The sequence below is a fragment of the Mobula birostris genome, chromosome 12 (genome assembly GCF_030028105.1).
Source record: "Mobula birostris isolate sMobBir1 chromosome 12, sMobBir1.hap1, whole genome shotgun sequence".
Lineage (NCBI taxonomy): Eukaryota > Metazoa > Chordata > Chondrichthyes > Myliobatiformes > Myliobatidae > Mobula > Mobula birostris.
This window is the reverse complement of record NC_092381.1, coordinates 72893944-72908302: the sequence shown is the minus strand read 5'-3', so window position 1 is coordinate 72908302 and position 14359 is coordinate 72893944. Positions and strand designations below refer to the sequence as shown.

The window sequence follows — 14359 nt, the reverse complement described above, 5'->3', positions numbered from 1 at the left end:
TGTGGGTAGATAGGCTGATCTGCCAACCTGGATTTCTTTTTTGTATAATTATCAACTGTCAGTTGGTAGAAAGTTGCTTGAATTCATGTTGAGATACCCCAGTTGCATATAAATAGCCCCAAATATAAAAACTGGGAAAAATAAATCTATTAAAATGTTGGTCTTTTTAAATTGGACAGATCTTGCACTGAGGTGTATATTGAGAAGTTATAAAACCAAGCAGGAGGATGCTGACGAAGAACCCCTGAAGAAAAGATCTAAGGATGAAATGGAGACAAGTGGACACCCTTTGAATCTTCCTAACTGTACTGTTTTGAACACTCCAAATGGACTGTCAGTACTTGGTATTGCCATTGCACTGTGCTGCCATCACAAGTGTGAGTGGAAGCATTATGTGGGCAAAGAATTCTTCTCTTCACACGGTCTTGGTGCAGAGGACTTTAAGATATTTCAACGTTTGTCAAGCTGGGCCACCTGTGGCATGAAAAGGCATTCCATTGACATGAGTGAAGTAGAATTTGACAATGCAGATGAGAAACTGCATCTGGAAGAACACAACTTTGAGGAGGAAAGTTCTGCATATGAAGGGTATGTATCAAATCTTGAAATATTTTTGTTATACACTGGTTTAAAGTTAGTGATAAATGCTAGTTCTGGAATAATCTGGTGGGGGACATTAAGATATCTATGTATTTTTAATAGCTTGATTAACTAGAATACTTAGGTGCAAAACATAGTTTAATTGCTGGAGACAGTAATACTAAAAGTTGTACAAACTTTTATGGGTGAGCATACTTGGCATTTTGTTGATTAAGAAAATTGTGGCCTTGGAGTGAGTGTGGTTCAAATTCACTAAAATGACACCAGGGTTACTATGTGTTATAAGGAGAAGTTGCAAAGATTATTTTTTATTACCTGAATAACATAACAGGCAACTTAATTGAGGTTTAAGATCATTTCATTGGATAAAGAAAAGACAATTCAGGAGTCTGGAGCAGAGGGATACAATCTTAAATTAGAACATGGATGGTTACACACACCAGGAGATAACATATAAGAAGCAGGAGCTTTGGCTAACTTTTCTCTTCTCTGGACCAGGAGCACAGAAACAAACCACTGCTCCTGGTATTATTTTAGCTGGTACGGTTGTTGGAGAGTTAGTGGCTCATGCTGAGGATACCTTTTCTGAAATTCCTAATTATTCAATTTAACAGTTGTAAGCATTTCAGCTCCATTGAGAAAAGTCATTATATCATACCTACATTCTAGAATGCCTTTAATTACCAACAATAACAAAGTCAACCATTAGACCTATTACATAACAGTACAAACCACTGATGTACAATTGAAATTTTCTGTATGCACTATAGTTCCTAGTGCACAAATGGCTATCAATCCTTTCACCCTTTTGTGTTCTGGCTATTCAACTCTCCACACATCCAGTACACCTTTTCATCTTGACAATAATCATATGCCTCCAAGGGTTTACAATTCAATGCTCCAGCCAAAAAATTCAAGTCATTAGGACCCCTGGAGCCTATGAAGCAGGTTTAGTGTTGTACTAGTTTCATGACATTGTAGTTTTCTCCTGCTTTGGCTTTTCACTTGAATAATCCTTCAATCATTTAAGTTTGGGAAGTTAACACCACCATATCTAGGACCTTGTAATGACTACCAACAAACTCTATAGGAATTAAGAAAACCTTGTCTCTGCAAGGACAGTTCAGGAAAATGGATGGATAGAACAGAGGAACCCAAGGGACTTCAGAGTGGCTAGATTTGACAGGCGCTGTGCTGTAGATCAAGGGTCCCCCAACCTTCTTTGCACCGCGGACCGGTTTAATATTGACAATATTCTTGCGGACCGGGGGGGGGGGGGGGGCGGGTGTTCAAGCAGGGTTAAACTCACCTCATCGTGTCTTTTACAGTTAGTGTTGCCAACTTTCTCACTCCCAAATAAGGGACAAAAGTAGCAGTCAAATCCCAGGTCACGTGTTTACCCCAGGAAAGACTACTATGACCATGAAGCCTTGTGCAGGCCGATGCACATACGTGCCAATTTTTTTCCACAAATCGGTTTTGGCTTAATCTTCCTGACTATACTTCACATACATTATTTCTACTTTATATAGGCTGTGTATTTATCATATCATTCTTGTTTTTACTATATGTTACTGTTATTTTAGGTTTTATGTGTTATTTGGTAGGTTATTTTCTGGATCTGGGAACGCTCAAAAATTTTTCCCATATAAATTAATGGTAATTGCTTCTTTACGCCATTTCGGCACGAAAGGTTTCATAGGAACGCTCTACCTTAGCAGGGAAATATGGGACAAGGGCAGTCCCGTATGGGACAAACTAATTTAGCCCAATATACGGGATGTCCCGCAAATATGGGACAGTTGGCAACCCTATGTTCAAGTTTAACAGTGCGTGACAGGGAATGAGGAAAGGTGCAGCTGACTCATATCATTTCCTCGCAGCCCGGTAGCACATGCTTTGCGGCCCGATGGTTGGGGACCACTGCTGTAGATTGAGGAAAGTGCTAGGCTACAAGTTAACCAAATATGATTCAATATGGTAATTAGCTATGGTATCATGTACATTTATCGATAACCTGCTCAAAATATTTAAATTATCTCAACTATAAAATTAAGTAAATGAAAAAGTGTTTGTAATTTTTTTAGAAACTCAATTTCCAAAAAATGAGCATTTTCGGGTAGCTTACCCAGATTGGTTTATAAATATCTTTCAGTTCAGTGATTATTCTTTGCATTGGAAAAAATTGCTAAATAATAGTGCTTAATCATCAAAACTAATTCCCAGACTTTCATACATGAGGCTGTTGCAACAATCTTCAACACTTGTAGTGTATTGAAGGTACATACACTTAGCATAATATCAAAATCAAATGAAAAGCTCCCTTTACTTCTGGTACAACATTGTGTGTACTATTTACAAGATGTATTACAGCATCTCTCAAGCTTCTCAAGCCCACATTATCTATTTTATTTTACTTACTCAGAGGTGCAGCGTGGAACAGGCTCTTCTAGCCCAATGAGCTGCACTGTCCGGCAACCAATCACAGGACAATTTACAGTGACCAAATAACCTACTAACTGGTACATCTTTGGACTGTGGGAAGAAACTGGAGCACCTGGAGGAAACCCACACAGTCACGGGAGAACATACAAACTCCTTACAGATGGCGCAGGAATTGAACTCTGAACCCCAACACCTAACACTGTAATAGTCATACTAACCAATATACTACAACCTAAAAAGATGGGCAACTTTTATGTCACCACCTCCTGGACATTTCAGATTCTACCTTGGAAAGAAATTCCTACCAAGCAACAAAGTGCAAGTACGTTTATCAATTCAACTGAAACACTTCAAAAGGACGGTCCTTCCCATTTGCATCAATATTCCATGCAAAATCCACTTTAGAATTTAAGTTTTCTGTGAGTAGCACTCCAGGTAATGGTAAATTATTTTGGGACATTATTGCGCAAAGCAAGGGAAGAAACTGAAGGTGGATGCTTCCACTGTATTATAAGTACAAACCAAGCAGTTTTATTTTACAGCTGATCACCTTTTAAATTTTAAATCCCCTCAGAACACTGAATGTAGAGGAAAGAGAACACGTGGGACGCCTGTGCAAACTGTTGATAGACCATGGCCGGATCTGGTATTTGCAGCAGCAGGGATTTGATTCTGCTTTGCAGTATTACACTAGTACCAGCATCTCACTGGAAAATGTCCTGCTCACAGCTGTTCCCCATCCAACAACTAAACAAACTGAGGACTCTGAAATAAGATTCAATGTTTTTTAAAGAACGGAGAACTCTTAACAATAATATTTGATAAGCAACATGTTCCATTCATTAACTAATCTTTAGTCCTTGATTCTCTTTGTTTGTCACATACAATGAATTTAATAAAATGCAGCCGTGGAGTTTTTCTTTTATGTTTTTGATGGTTGATGTCAAAGTTCTTGCATTTCATAAATTCACAAGTTTCAAAGAATCCAGTCAGGTTCACTTAAGTGTTCATTGTTTAAATTTGCATTATGTTCTTTTCATACAGCATTTGCTTTGTGACAATGGTAGCATGATTTTAATTGACTATTTCAGCCTCATTTGTAACTGACAGTGCTGAGTTACAAGTTTCAGTTTTGCCTGAAAGAGAAAAAAAAGTTTAGAGTTTTATATACAGTATTCAGTAGGTATTTTCTGTCTTGTATATGTAAAGTAGTCAAAACATTTTTTAATAAGCATTTACAGTTTCATTTTAAATTGCACAAAGACTAATTTCACTGGGTCTTTTTTTTACTGGCTATAACTTCGTATAAAATTGTAATATAGTTTTGTGGTTTTCCACAAAACAATTATTTAATCAATAACAAAATTAACTAAGTTAAAACTAGCAACAGTACTATACAATATTATTACGGAAGAAAGATTGTTATTATTGAAATATGCTGTGACTATATGGCATTGCATTTATTAATTTACATCTGCTTTACTCCAAAAGACTTAAACGTGTGTGATTTCCACTCATGTCTGACTTCCACTCTGGTAGAGTTGCCGTGCATCTCTCATCTTCCTTGATATGTAAGTTTCCTGAATGATGTTAAACTGGGTATTTAAATATCACTCCAGCAAGTGTTTGGATACCATTTCCAGAATACTCTATGTAAGTGTGGCTCAGGAATGGCATAGAACCTGCTTACCCACAAAGTCTGAAGCCTGGAGTAATTAGAAGTAATTAGCTAAACCTAAGGTAATAAGCTAAAAATTGAGTTTCAGTGGTGCTCTCCCAACCAATGTGCCTTGGGCAAAACAACAAATTTCACAATACACATCAAAGTTGGAGGAACAACACCTTATATTCCGTCCAGGTAGCTTCCAACCTGATGGCATGAACATTGACTTCTCTAACTCCGCTAATACCCCACCTCCCCCTGTACCCCATCCGTTATTTATTTATATACACACATTCTTTCTCTCTCTCTCTCTCTCTCCTTTTTCTCCCTCTGTCCCTCTCACTATACCCCTTGCCCATCCTCTGGGTTTTTCCCCCCCCTTCCCCTTTTCCTTCTCCCTGGGCCTCCTGTCCCATGATCCTCTCATATCCCTTTTGCCAATCACCTGCCCAGCTCTTGGTTCCATCCCTCCCACTCCTGTCTTCTCCTATCATTTTGGATTTTCCCCTCCCACTTTCAAATCTCTTACTAGCTCTTCCTTCAGTTAGTCCTGACGAAGGGTCTCGGCCCAAAACGTTGACTGTACCTCTTCCTAGAGATGCTGCCTGGCCTGCTGCATTCACCAGAAACTTTAATGTGTGTTGCTTGAATTTCCAGCATCTGCAGAATTCCTCATGTTTAAATTTCACAATATGTCAGTGATAACAAGTCTGATTCTGATACTGTGAACCAAAATCCAGCCCCACTCATGTCTTGATCTCAATTACTTTAGCAAAGGGATCCAAACTTCCATATGCCAGATCTTCTATCCACCATGACATAACTGATACCTGCAGCTCAATCTTTAAGGGCAACAGTGACCGTTGTTAGTTAAGTCTGTCACCTCTACTGAGGCATAGGCTGCTAACAGCAGCTCACCAGAATCATCTGTCCTGGGCCAGTCTTCCAAGTTGTCCCTAGGTGTAGCCATCATCTTGGTGTCAGCTTCAAGGTTGTGTTGCCAGGTGTTCTTCAGCCGGCATCTCTTCCACTTTCTCTGGGGATGTTTTGTAAGGTTCTGGCTGGTGATGTTGATACTTGGCTAATACAGCGCATGTCCTATCCATCCCCAGCTTCATTTCTTTAATTCTTTTTCTGCTGGTAGCTTCTGTGTTCACTGCCATCGATCAGTGTTGCTTATGACTTCTGGCCAGCATATCCAGAGGATTTTTTTCACAGACAGCTATTAATAAAAGTCTGCACTTTCCTGATAGTCTTTGTTGTCCTTCAAGTCTCTGCCCTGTACAGAAGAACTGACCACAAGTTGGAGTTGAACAGCCTGATCTTAGTGTGCTGCGACAGCTCCTTCAAGGACCAGCTGTACTTGAGCTGGATGAAGGCTGCCCTAGCTTTGCTAACCCTTGTCTTGACATCCACACTGGTGCTGCCCTGTCTGTTAATGACATTGCTTCTACTTTCTCAAGTGAACTTCCCTTGAAAGTGACTGGGTCACTGCAAGTTGAGTTGATCTTGGAGACTTGTTTTCTCTTTGTTGGTTATCAGATCTGGTTTCTTTTCTCCCCTGTATTTGCTTGTGGGTGTGGGACAGGAGAGTTATATCGTCAGCAAAGTCCAGGTCATCCAGTTGCTTACATAGGATCCACTGCGTCCCATTGCTTTTCTGTCCTGTAGATGGCTTCATGATCCAGTCTTTGACCAGCAGGAACAGGAAAGGGGACATCAGACAGACTTGTGTGATTCCTTTCTTCATCTAAAAGTGACCGGTGAGCTGTCCACCATGGTTAACTCTTCAGGACATTCCCTTATACGAATTCTTGATCAATCTGACCATCTTGCCTGGTACTCCGTAGTGCTCCAGGATTCTCCACAAGGTCTCTGTCTACACTGTCGAAGGCTTTTTCATAATTGATTATGTTAATACTTGACATTAGGAGGGGATTTATTCTTATGAATTCTTTGAAACCAGGTGATGCTCCAATTTTCTACATCAACATCTTGGCCTCACAGTTTTGGTTTTTTAATTTTAAGTAAATTGTTGACAGATTTTGGAATTTTTTAAAATTTAGATTGATGCTTAGTGTTTTATGGATTAGCTCAAAAGATCCTACTTCAATATGCTTTAAATTTATAAAATAGAACAAAACATGTGAAAGTAGTTAAGGGGGCTGAATACTTTTTCAAGGCAGAGTTACTTGGTGGTGTCGAACAGTTTCCTCAAGTTGCCACACCCTGCTCCTTTTTCTGCTGCTTCTTCCAGGCATAACTGTCTATGTAACTGCACTTATCTGCTTTAGCGCTCCTCTTCTCTACCTGTGAGTCTCTGCATGCTTTCTCTGTGCTTTCCCCTCTCCCATTCTAGTCCTGTTTTTATTCATGATTGCTTTCTTCTGCCTCCTTGCCTTGATCTTGTGGAATGTTTCAATTGAGATCTATTCTTCCTGCTGGTTCTTTTTAGCACCTAGTACCTCTTGATATGTTGAGACTAGTGACTCCTTAACTTTCTGCCGTTGTTGTGCAGATCCTCTGTCTCATGCAATTCTTGTAACACTGGAACTTGTTGCTGAGGGCCAGCTTGAATGTTTCTTGGGTCTGCGTGGTGCTTAAAATGTTGTTTCCATCTAATTCTTCAGTTGAGCTTCAGCTTCTCAACCAAGAATTGGTGGTCTGATGTGACATCTGCTCCTCTTCTTACTCTGACATCTTGAAGTGGTCTCCTGCATTTCATGGATATACAGATGTGGTCTATTTGGTTCTCGGTTTATATGGTCAGGTGACACCCAGATGTTCTTGTGAATTCTTTTATGGGGAAAGATGCTGCCTCCAATGACCATGTTATTCAATGCGCACATGTCGGCAAAATGCTCTCCATTCTCATCGTACCCAGTCCATGTGTTGCCATCACATCTTTGTAGCCAGTGTTATCTGATCCTATTTTTACATTGAAGTCTCCCATGAGAACGTTAATCTCTCTCTCAGGATGCACTACTTGGATGCTCTGGAGTCTGCTGTAGAAAGCATCTCGTTTTCTTTGTCACTGTTTTTAGTGGGTGCATAACATGTATGACATTCATCATGATCTTTCTCTTGGTTCTAAAGGATGCCAAGATGACTTGGGGATCATGGGCTTTCTATCCAATCATGTCTTCTGTACTACTTTTGATAGCACTAGTGCCACTCCTTGTGTGTGTGGGACATCATCTTCCTCATGCCCTAAATAAAGCAGTAGTTCCTCTGTCAACAGCTGCCTCTGCTTATACTGTCCATTTTGTCTCGCTGGTGCCAAGCAGGCTCTGATTGTCATTCTTCATTTCAGCCTCCACTTGCAATGTCTTTCCACTTTTGTAATGGTCTTTACATTCCATGTTCCAGTGGTGGTGGTCCTGGATGTTAGAAGGTCCTGTGGCTTAAAATGGGCTTGTGGCTTTCAACACATGACTTCATATGTCTTCTTGGAAAAGATCTTTCCTCTCTCAGGGATGAGGTCTTTGGAGCTTCTGGTGCCATTTTTGTAGTTTTGGGTTTTACGGGATAGGGTTGTTGGCCCCAGGCCTAACCTTCCTCCTTTCGCAGCCGAGCTTGGGACCGCTACGATTTAATTTTCCAGTGTCGGGTTTCCACAGAGTTTGGCTTACCAGGCATTACTCATTTAACACACTCAGACCTTCAAAAATTTCTGCTATAGTGTATTTACACCTGGATAACGTATAGAAAATTCACCTTTCTCTGGCACAGCATCTGATTTATCCAGTGCCTGTTACATCTGTTAACATACTTAAAAGCCCTGACTGGTTACATATAGCCTTAAATACACAGAACAAGACAAAGGACCAAATCAATATGTTGAAAAATGAATGCTCTGATGTCAATGTCCTTCAGGCAACTGTAGCATACAAATGAGGGGGAGAGATGAACAACTATACAAGACTGAAAAAAAGAAAAATAGAAATACCAAGCGTTTGATTACATCAGGAATAAAATACATATTAACAATGCAATGCCATATAGCCCATTAGAATAACGATACTTTCCTTCAATATTGGCATGACACTAGTGTTAGCTGCAACTTAGATGTAAGAGTCTGCATTTAAGAAATTGTTTCCCAAGAAATTCTATTACATAGCGTATGTGTTCAATGCCATCTAACAAGAGACAGGAGATTTTCTTACTCCATCACATATTTTGTTTCTAATCAGATCCCTGATACTTGTTTTTCTCTGATTCATTCAGCTGCACATTCCTGCATTTAAGTTTAGTTTAATGAAATTTTAGCATTATTAAGCAGGGTAACTGTATGTTTGAGATAATACAAGTTGTAACACTGTCTATTAATGCTGACAATTTTATGGTTGATTTACAATAATTAAATTTGAATGTTTTTAATGTTGAGTCAGTCTGCTTAATAAGCTCACAGCTTAATAAAATCTGAATTTTAAATGTTTACACTTTTACTAAATTCTGCAAAACAAATGTAAATTGAAAATACAATTTCCTTTCACTCACAGTTTTTTAATTCCTTTATATAGGCTTGCATAAACTCTATTCCAAACAATTCACGGTCTTCCTCTTCTGCAGGGTTTGCACACGTGGGTAGTGTTACTTTTAGCTGAAGTGGATTGTCTCTCAGATTCACAAACCTTTAACATACATTAACAGTATCAGTGCAGAGACAGGGTAATTTTTGTTTTGCTCAGCATGATCAGTTTTTTTTTTAAAAACGGACATAGCCAAGATTTGTAATCATGCATGCCTTTACCAAATAGCATTCCAGTATTCTTATATAGCACCCTGGTTTTCTCTTTATCAAGGCTATTTAGGGTTAGCCAAAACCTAAACCTTATTACTTATAGGTGGGGAAAACAGAAACAAAAGGCAGTGCTCACTCAGGTACTAATATTTTGCTGTATTTCAATGCCTTGTTTGGAAACTATCTTTCAGTCACAGTTTGCTAAGCCATTCAGAAGGGGTATCCAATGCTAAACCTTCTAACAGAAATAGGACTGCCAGCACTAAGTCATAGGCTAACACCACACAATCTGTATTTCCAGAAAACAAAAGGTCCACTTATTTGGTTTAAACAATTACAGTTCACAACCTAGATAAAAGAACATGTAATTCTCAAAGAAAAATGTCTCAAGTGCAGAAAATGGCCATGAAAAGTGATGAAATTATAGAAAAATAATAAAGTTGTGCATAGAGGGAACTGGAAAAGTTTTCAAGGGACGTAGCGGCATATACGTTTGTAGTAGTACTTCTTCCCAATACAGGTCTTAATAAATAACATACAAATGGCACATCGATGGCAGATCAGGTGTGACTTTAGGGAAATCCCAGCCATTTTAATGATTTTTTTCCTACACAGAGGAAAAGGGAAAAACAACCAAGGCAGTGTAATGAGAGGAAATAATCTTGAAGTTTGTTATACTCAATAAAAAGATGAGATGTGTAGCCAGGAATTGATGGGTCTATCCTCGACCTTTAAAAGAAACTGATGAGAAAATTAAAGACATAACTTAAAGTTCCCTACATTCAAATATTACAAAATGTCCATGTGAAGAACTTACTGGCTTGGCCTTCAACCTTTGTTCTCATCAGTCAATAATTTTCTACCAGGTAAAATGAATTAGCTAGAAATTACTGATTACCAAGTTCATATAGAACAAATAGTTTCTAGTACTTTACCTCAAATTGATCATTTCTTCCATGCAAATTGGGATTCTCTGCAGCTTGTTGCTTGTTAGAACCAGAGTGCTGAGATTTTTCAATTTACTAATGGTCTCTGGCAAGTGAGTGATTTTATTCCTCTGTAGCCAAATCGTGTGCAGATTTTCCATCCTTTAAGTAGAAAAATAAGAGCATTTTAGTAAATAAATGCTAAGTACGTTACTGCTTTTAGAAATTCTGATGGCTTTGTGTAGATATTTTTGTAGGTTTTCATCATCCACTGCACTATTTAACCATGTAATAATTATATTTTTTGTACCTTGCTGTTGTCAGAGGTCCTGAAACACCATCAACCTCGCTGGGTTCTCTCTAGACACATTGCTTGACCTGTTGAGTATTTTCAGCTTTCCCCCACCCCTCCAGATTCGTCATCATTTGCAGTTTTTTTTGTTAATTTTTTATTACCGTCACATTTGTAACGCTCTGTTGAATTCAGTTCTATACTTCAATATTTTTTAGAGTTTTACTTCTAGTGATTACAAACAGTAATAATCCTAGCAAGACTCCCAGAAAGTTGAAATTGGAATTTTCCTCTTGATTACTGTGCCTTATTTGTAATTGCTTTTGGTTGATCCAGAGCACTTTAGTTCAACAGGAGAAAAGTGAAAATTAACTTTTACTATGGGACTTTTATCCTCTCTCTTTACCAAGATTCCTAAAGCTGGATTGAAAAAGAAAGTGGAAACAGTCATTTGGTTCTGCCACAATAATGATATGCAGAAAGGGAAATTAGTTTTACTTGGAGGTTCAAAATGATGCATTAACTGAGCATGTAAAGGACGATGTGAAAATAGAAAACTTTTAAAGGAAAAACTGGCAGAAGTAACTGAATGAAATGCAAGGTGGACTGTAATAAAATAACACAAATGTGATTGGGAAATTTGGAAGAAATTGAGAAAATTATTTCTTTGTTACCTAGTCATGTCATCCGGAAGCTCCTGAAGTTTGTTGCTGCCCATGTCTAACCATTCCAGTGCAGGCATATTCAGAACAGCCAAGGGGACTGCAGTGAACCGGTTCATGGACAGGTCGAGATGGTAGAGCCTCTGCAGTTGGGACAACTAAGCAAGTGGAGGACATTTACAAAAAGAAAATTTAATCCTACACTTTCTTTCTCAACAATTGCAAAAACAAAAAAAACATTCACAGCTAACGTTAACAAAACAAATTTTTTTACCTAGCCCTAACTCTCCATAGTGAACCATTGCACATGAAACATATTTTGCATGGAGGCTAGGATCAAAAGACACTGTAGTTTGTTTGGAGCACGGTCAAGCAGATTTTATGCTCATTCCATGTGCTCCATTGAACATGAAGTTCCAGGAGATGATTTGGTCCCATAATCTGAGTTGTTGGGCCAATTACATAACCATATCCAGTAATGGTGTGTGAATGTTTACAAATTTGTGCACAGGTTATTTTTAAATCAATTATCCATAGCCGTTAAATAGCTTATATAGCAATGACCAATTTGAAACAAGAGTGTTCAAAGAACCAATGTGGTAAATTGAGTTGCCAGGATACATTTGTAGGGCAGAGAAAATAATAGAAGAAACAAGCTGTAATGCCATGAATAATCATGCAGACAGTCTCAAATTCTCTAATCATTTCCAAGTTCATTCCATTCATTGCATAATAGTGCCATTTAAACCCACCTATTCTTGGCATTCAACTTCCTGTGAGATACCAGTGTCCAGAAATTTATTTGGACCAGCCATATAAATACTGCAGTTATGACTGCAGATTCCATGCTGGGCATCATAACAGCAACTGACTCATCTCCTGACCCCTGCAAAGCCTTCCTACCATCAACAAGCACAAGTCGTCACTGTGATAGAATAAGCCCTCCATGCCTAATGTGTTTATCTCCATCAACATTCAAACTTGATTTCATCTAAGGCAAGGTAGTCCATTTGATTGGCACCTTACATACCGCCATAAATATCGATTCCTTCCATCTCCAGTGCACGGTGCCCACAGTTTTCCCTCCAACGATACCTTGCCTAAGATACCCCAAATCCATGACTGCTAATACCAGGAACAAGGTATTCTCATTCAGGAGGCAGCAGTGGAAAGGGTAAACAGCTTCAAGTTCCTGAGTATCAACATCTCAGAGGATCTATCCTGGGCAATCACAAAAAACCACAATAGTAGCTATACTTTATTAGAAGTTTGAGGAGATCTGGTATGTCACCAAAGTCTTTAGCGAAGACTTCGAGAGATGCCCCATGGAGAACATTCTGACTGGTTGCATCACTGCCTGGTATGGAGACTCTAATGAACAGGATCACAAGAGGCTATAGAGGGTTGTGGACTCAGCCAACTCCAAACGAGCCTCCCCACCTTCAAGGACACCTCCACAAGGTGCTGCTTCAAGTAGGCAGCATTCATCATCAAGTACCTTCACCATCTGGGACATGCCTTCTTCTCATTGCTACCATCAGGACGGAGGTTCAGGAGACTGAAGATGTTTTGGGAACAGCTTTTTCTCCTCCACCATCAGATTTCTGAATGCTGTTTGAATCCATGAACACTGCCTCATTGTTCCACCTTTGTATAATTTTTTTTGCTGTAACGTAGGTTTTTTTTAAATGTCTTGCACTGTAGTGCTGCCACAAAACAACTAATTTCATGACATATGTCAGTGATAACAATTTTGATTCCATCAGTAGGTCTACATCCTGGAAGATCCTACCCACCAGCATTGTGGGACTACTGTCATCCAGCAGCTCCCCAGGCCCTTCTCAAGAGCAATAAGGGTTGGACATTAATTATCTACAACACAAAAACAGAGTAAAAAAGAAAAATATGGACAAGACTGTAGATTCTAGAAATTCTAAAATAACAACATAAAAGGTCAAATTAATATTTTTGCTCAACACTATCCTAGCTTCTTTCAAATAGATGTTGTTTGGTGTCAGGTGAATACAGTAGTTCCAGCAATGTTTAGAATTTTGTATGAATTTGGATTTTTTTGTATTAATTTGCCGAAGCATTTATGTCAGTCCAAACTAAGCTATAAAACTACCAGCTCTCTAGAAAGGAGCCCTGAGAATGCATTGGAGTGCATAATCCTCCTTCCTGAGATTTCATTCCAAAGTACAGAATAGTTACAGTAGTGAGGCAAACTACTGAGTCAAGTCCAGTCAATTAGTGTCATTGCAAACTTTCTCCAGGATTCTGCAAATTCTTCTTTCAGATATTTATCCAGTTTCCTGTTGAACACCACAATTTATATTGCCTCTACAAAGACACCTGGCAAAGCATTCCAGGACATAATCAGTCACTGCAAAAAAAAAAAATCTTCTTGCCTTTTGTTCTTTGCCGATTATCATTATTCTACGTGACTTCTATGCCAATGGAGATAGTTTCTCTTCTCAAGAGCTTAAACACCTCTATCATTTACAGTCATATAACAATACAGCATAGAAACAGGCCCTTTAGCCCATCTACATAACCATATAACAATTACAGCACGGAAACAGGCCATCTCGGCCCTTCCAGTCCGTGCTGAACGCTTACTCTCACCTAGTCCCACCAACCTGCACTCAGCCCATAACCCTCCATGCCCTTCCTGTCCATATACCTATCCAATTTTACTTTAAATGACAATATCGAACCTGCCTCTACCACTTCTGCTGGAAGCTTGTTCCACACAGCTACCACTCTCTAAGTAAAGAAGTTCCCCCTCCTGTTACCCCTAAACTTTTGCCCCCTAACTCTCAACTCATGTCCTCTTGTTTGAATCTCCCCAACTCTCAATGGAAAAAGCCTATCCACATCAACTCTATCTATCCCCCTCATAATTTTAAATACCTCTATTAAGTCCCCCTTAACCTTCTACGCTCCAAAGAATAAAGACCTAACTTGTTCAACCTTGTTCTGTAACTTAGGTGCTGAAACCCAGGCAACATTCTAGTAAATCTTCTC

The 14359-nt window shown here is 39.0% G+C and overlaps 2 protein-coding genes across 5 annotated transcripts in view; one reads left to right on the top strand and one right to left on the bottom strand.

Moving 5' to 3' along the window:
- Positions 1 to 9051, top strand: part of trmt13 (tRNA methyltransferase 13 homolog) — a 33492-nt gene extending 24441 nt beyond the window's left edge. For both annotated transcript variants that reach the window (XM_072274111.1, XM_072274112.1), the window contains exons 10-11: positions 180 to 588; positions 3620 to 9051. In XM_072274111.1, coding sequence (XP_072130212.1) covers positions 180 to 588; positions 3620 to 3836 — 626 coding nt within the window. In that variant the 3' untranslated portion in view covers positions 3837 to 9051. The remainder of the gene's footprint in view (positions 1 to 179; positions 589 to 3619) is intronic.
- The window catches only part of lrrc39 (leucine rich repeat containing 39), a 40848-nt gene continuing 28370 nt past the window's right edge, over positions 1882 to 14359 (bottom strand). For all 3 annotated transcript variants that reach the window (XM_072274115.1, XM_072274113.1, XM_072274114.1), the window contains 4 exons: positions 11345 to 11490; positions 10388 to 10540; positions 9209 to 9342; positions 1882 to 4181 (listed from right to left, as the gene is read on the bottom strand). In XM_072274115.1, the coding sequence (XP_072130216.1) occupies positions 4120 to 4181; positions 9209 to 9342; positions 10388 to 10540; positions 11345 to 11490 (495 nt within the window). In that variant the 3' untranslated portion in view covers positions 1882 to 4119. The remainder of the gene's footprint in view (positions 4182 to 9208; positions 9343 to 10387; positions 10541 to 11344; positions 11491 to 14359) is intronic.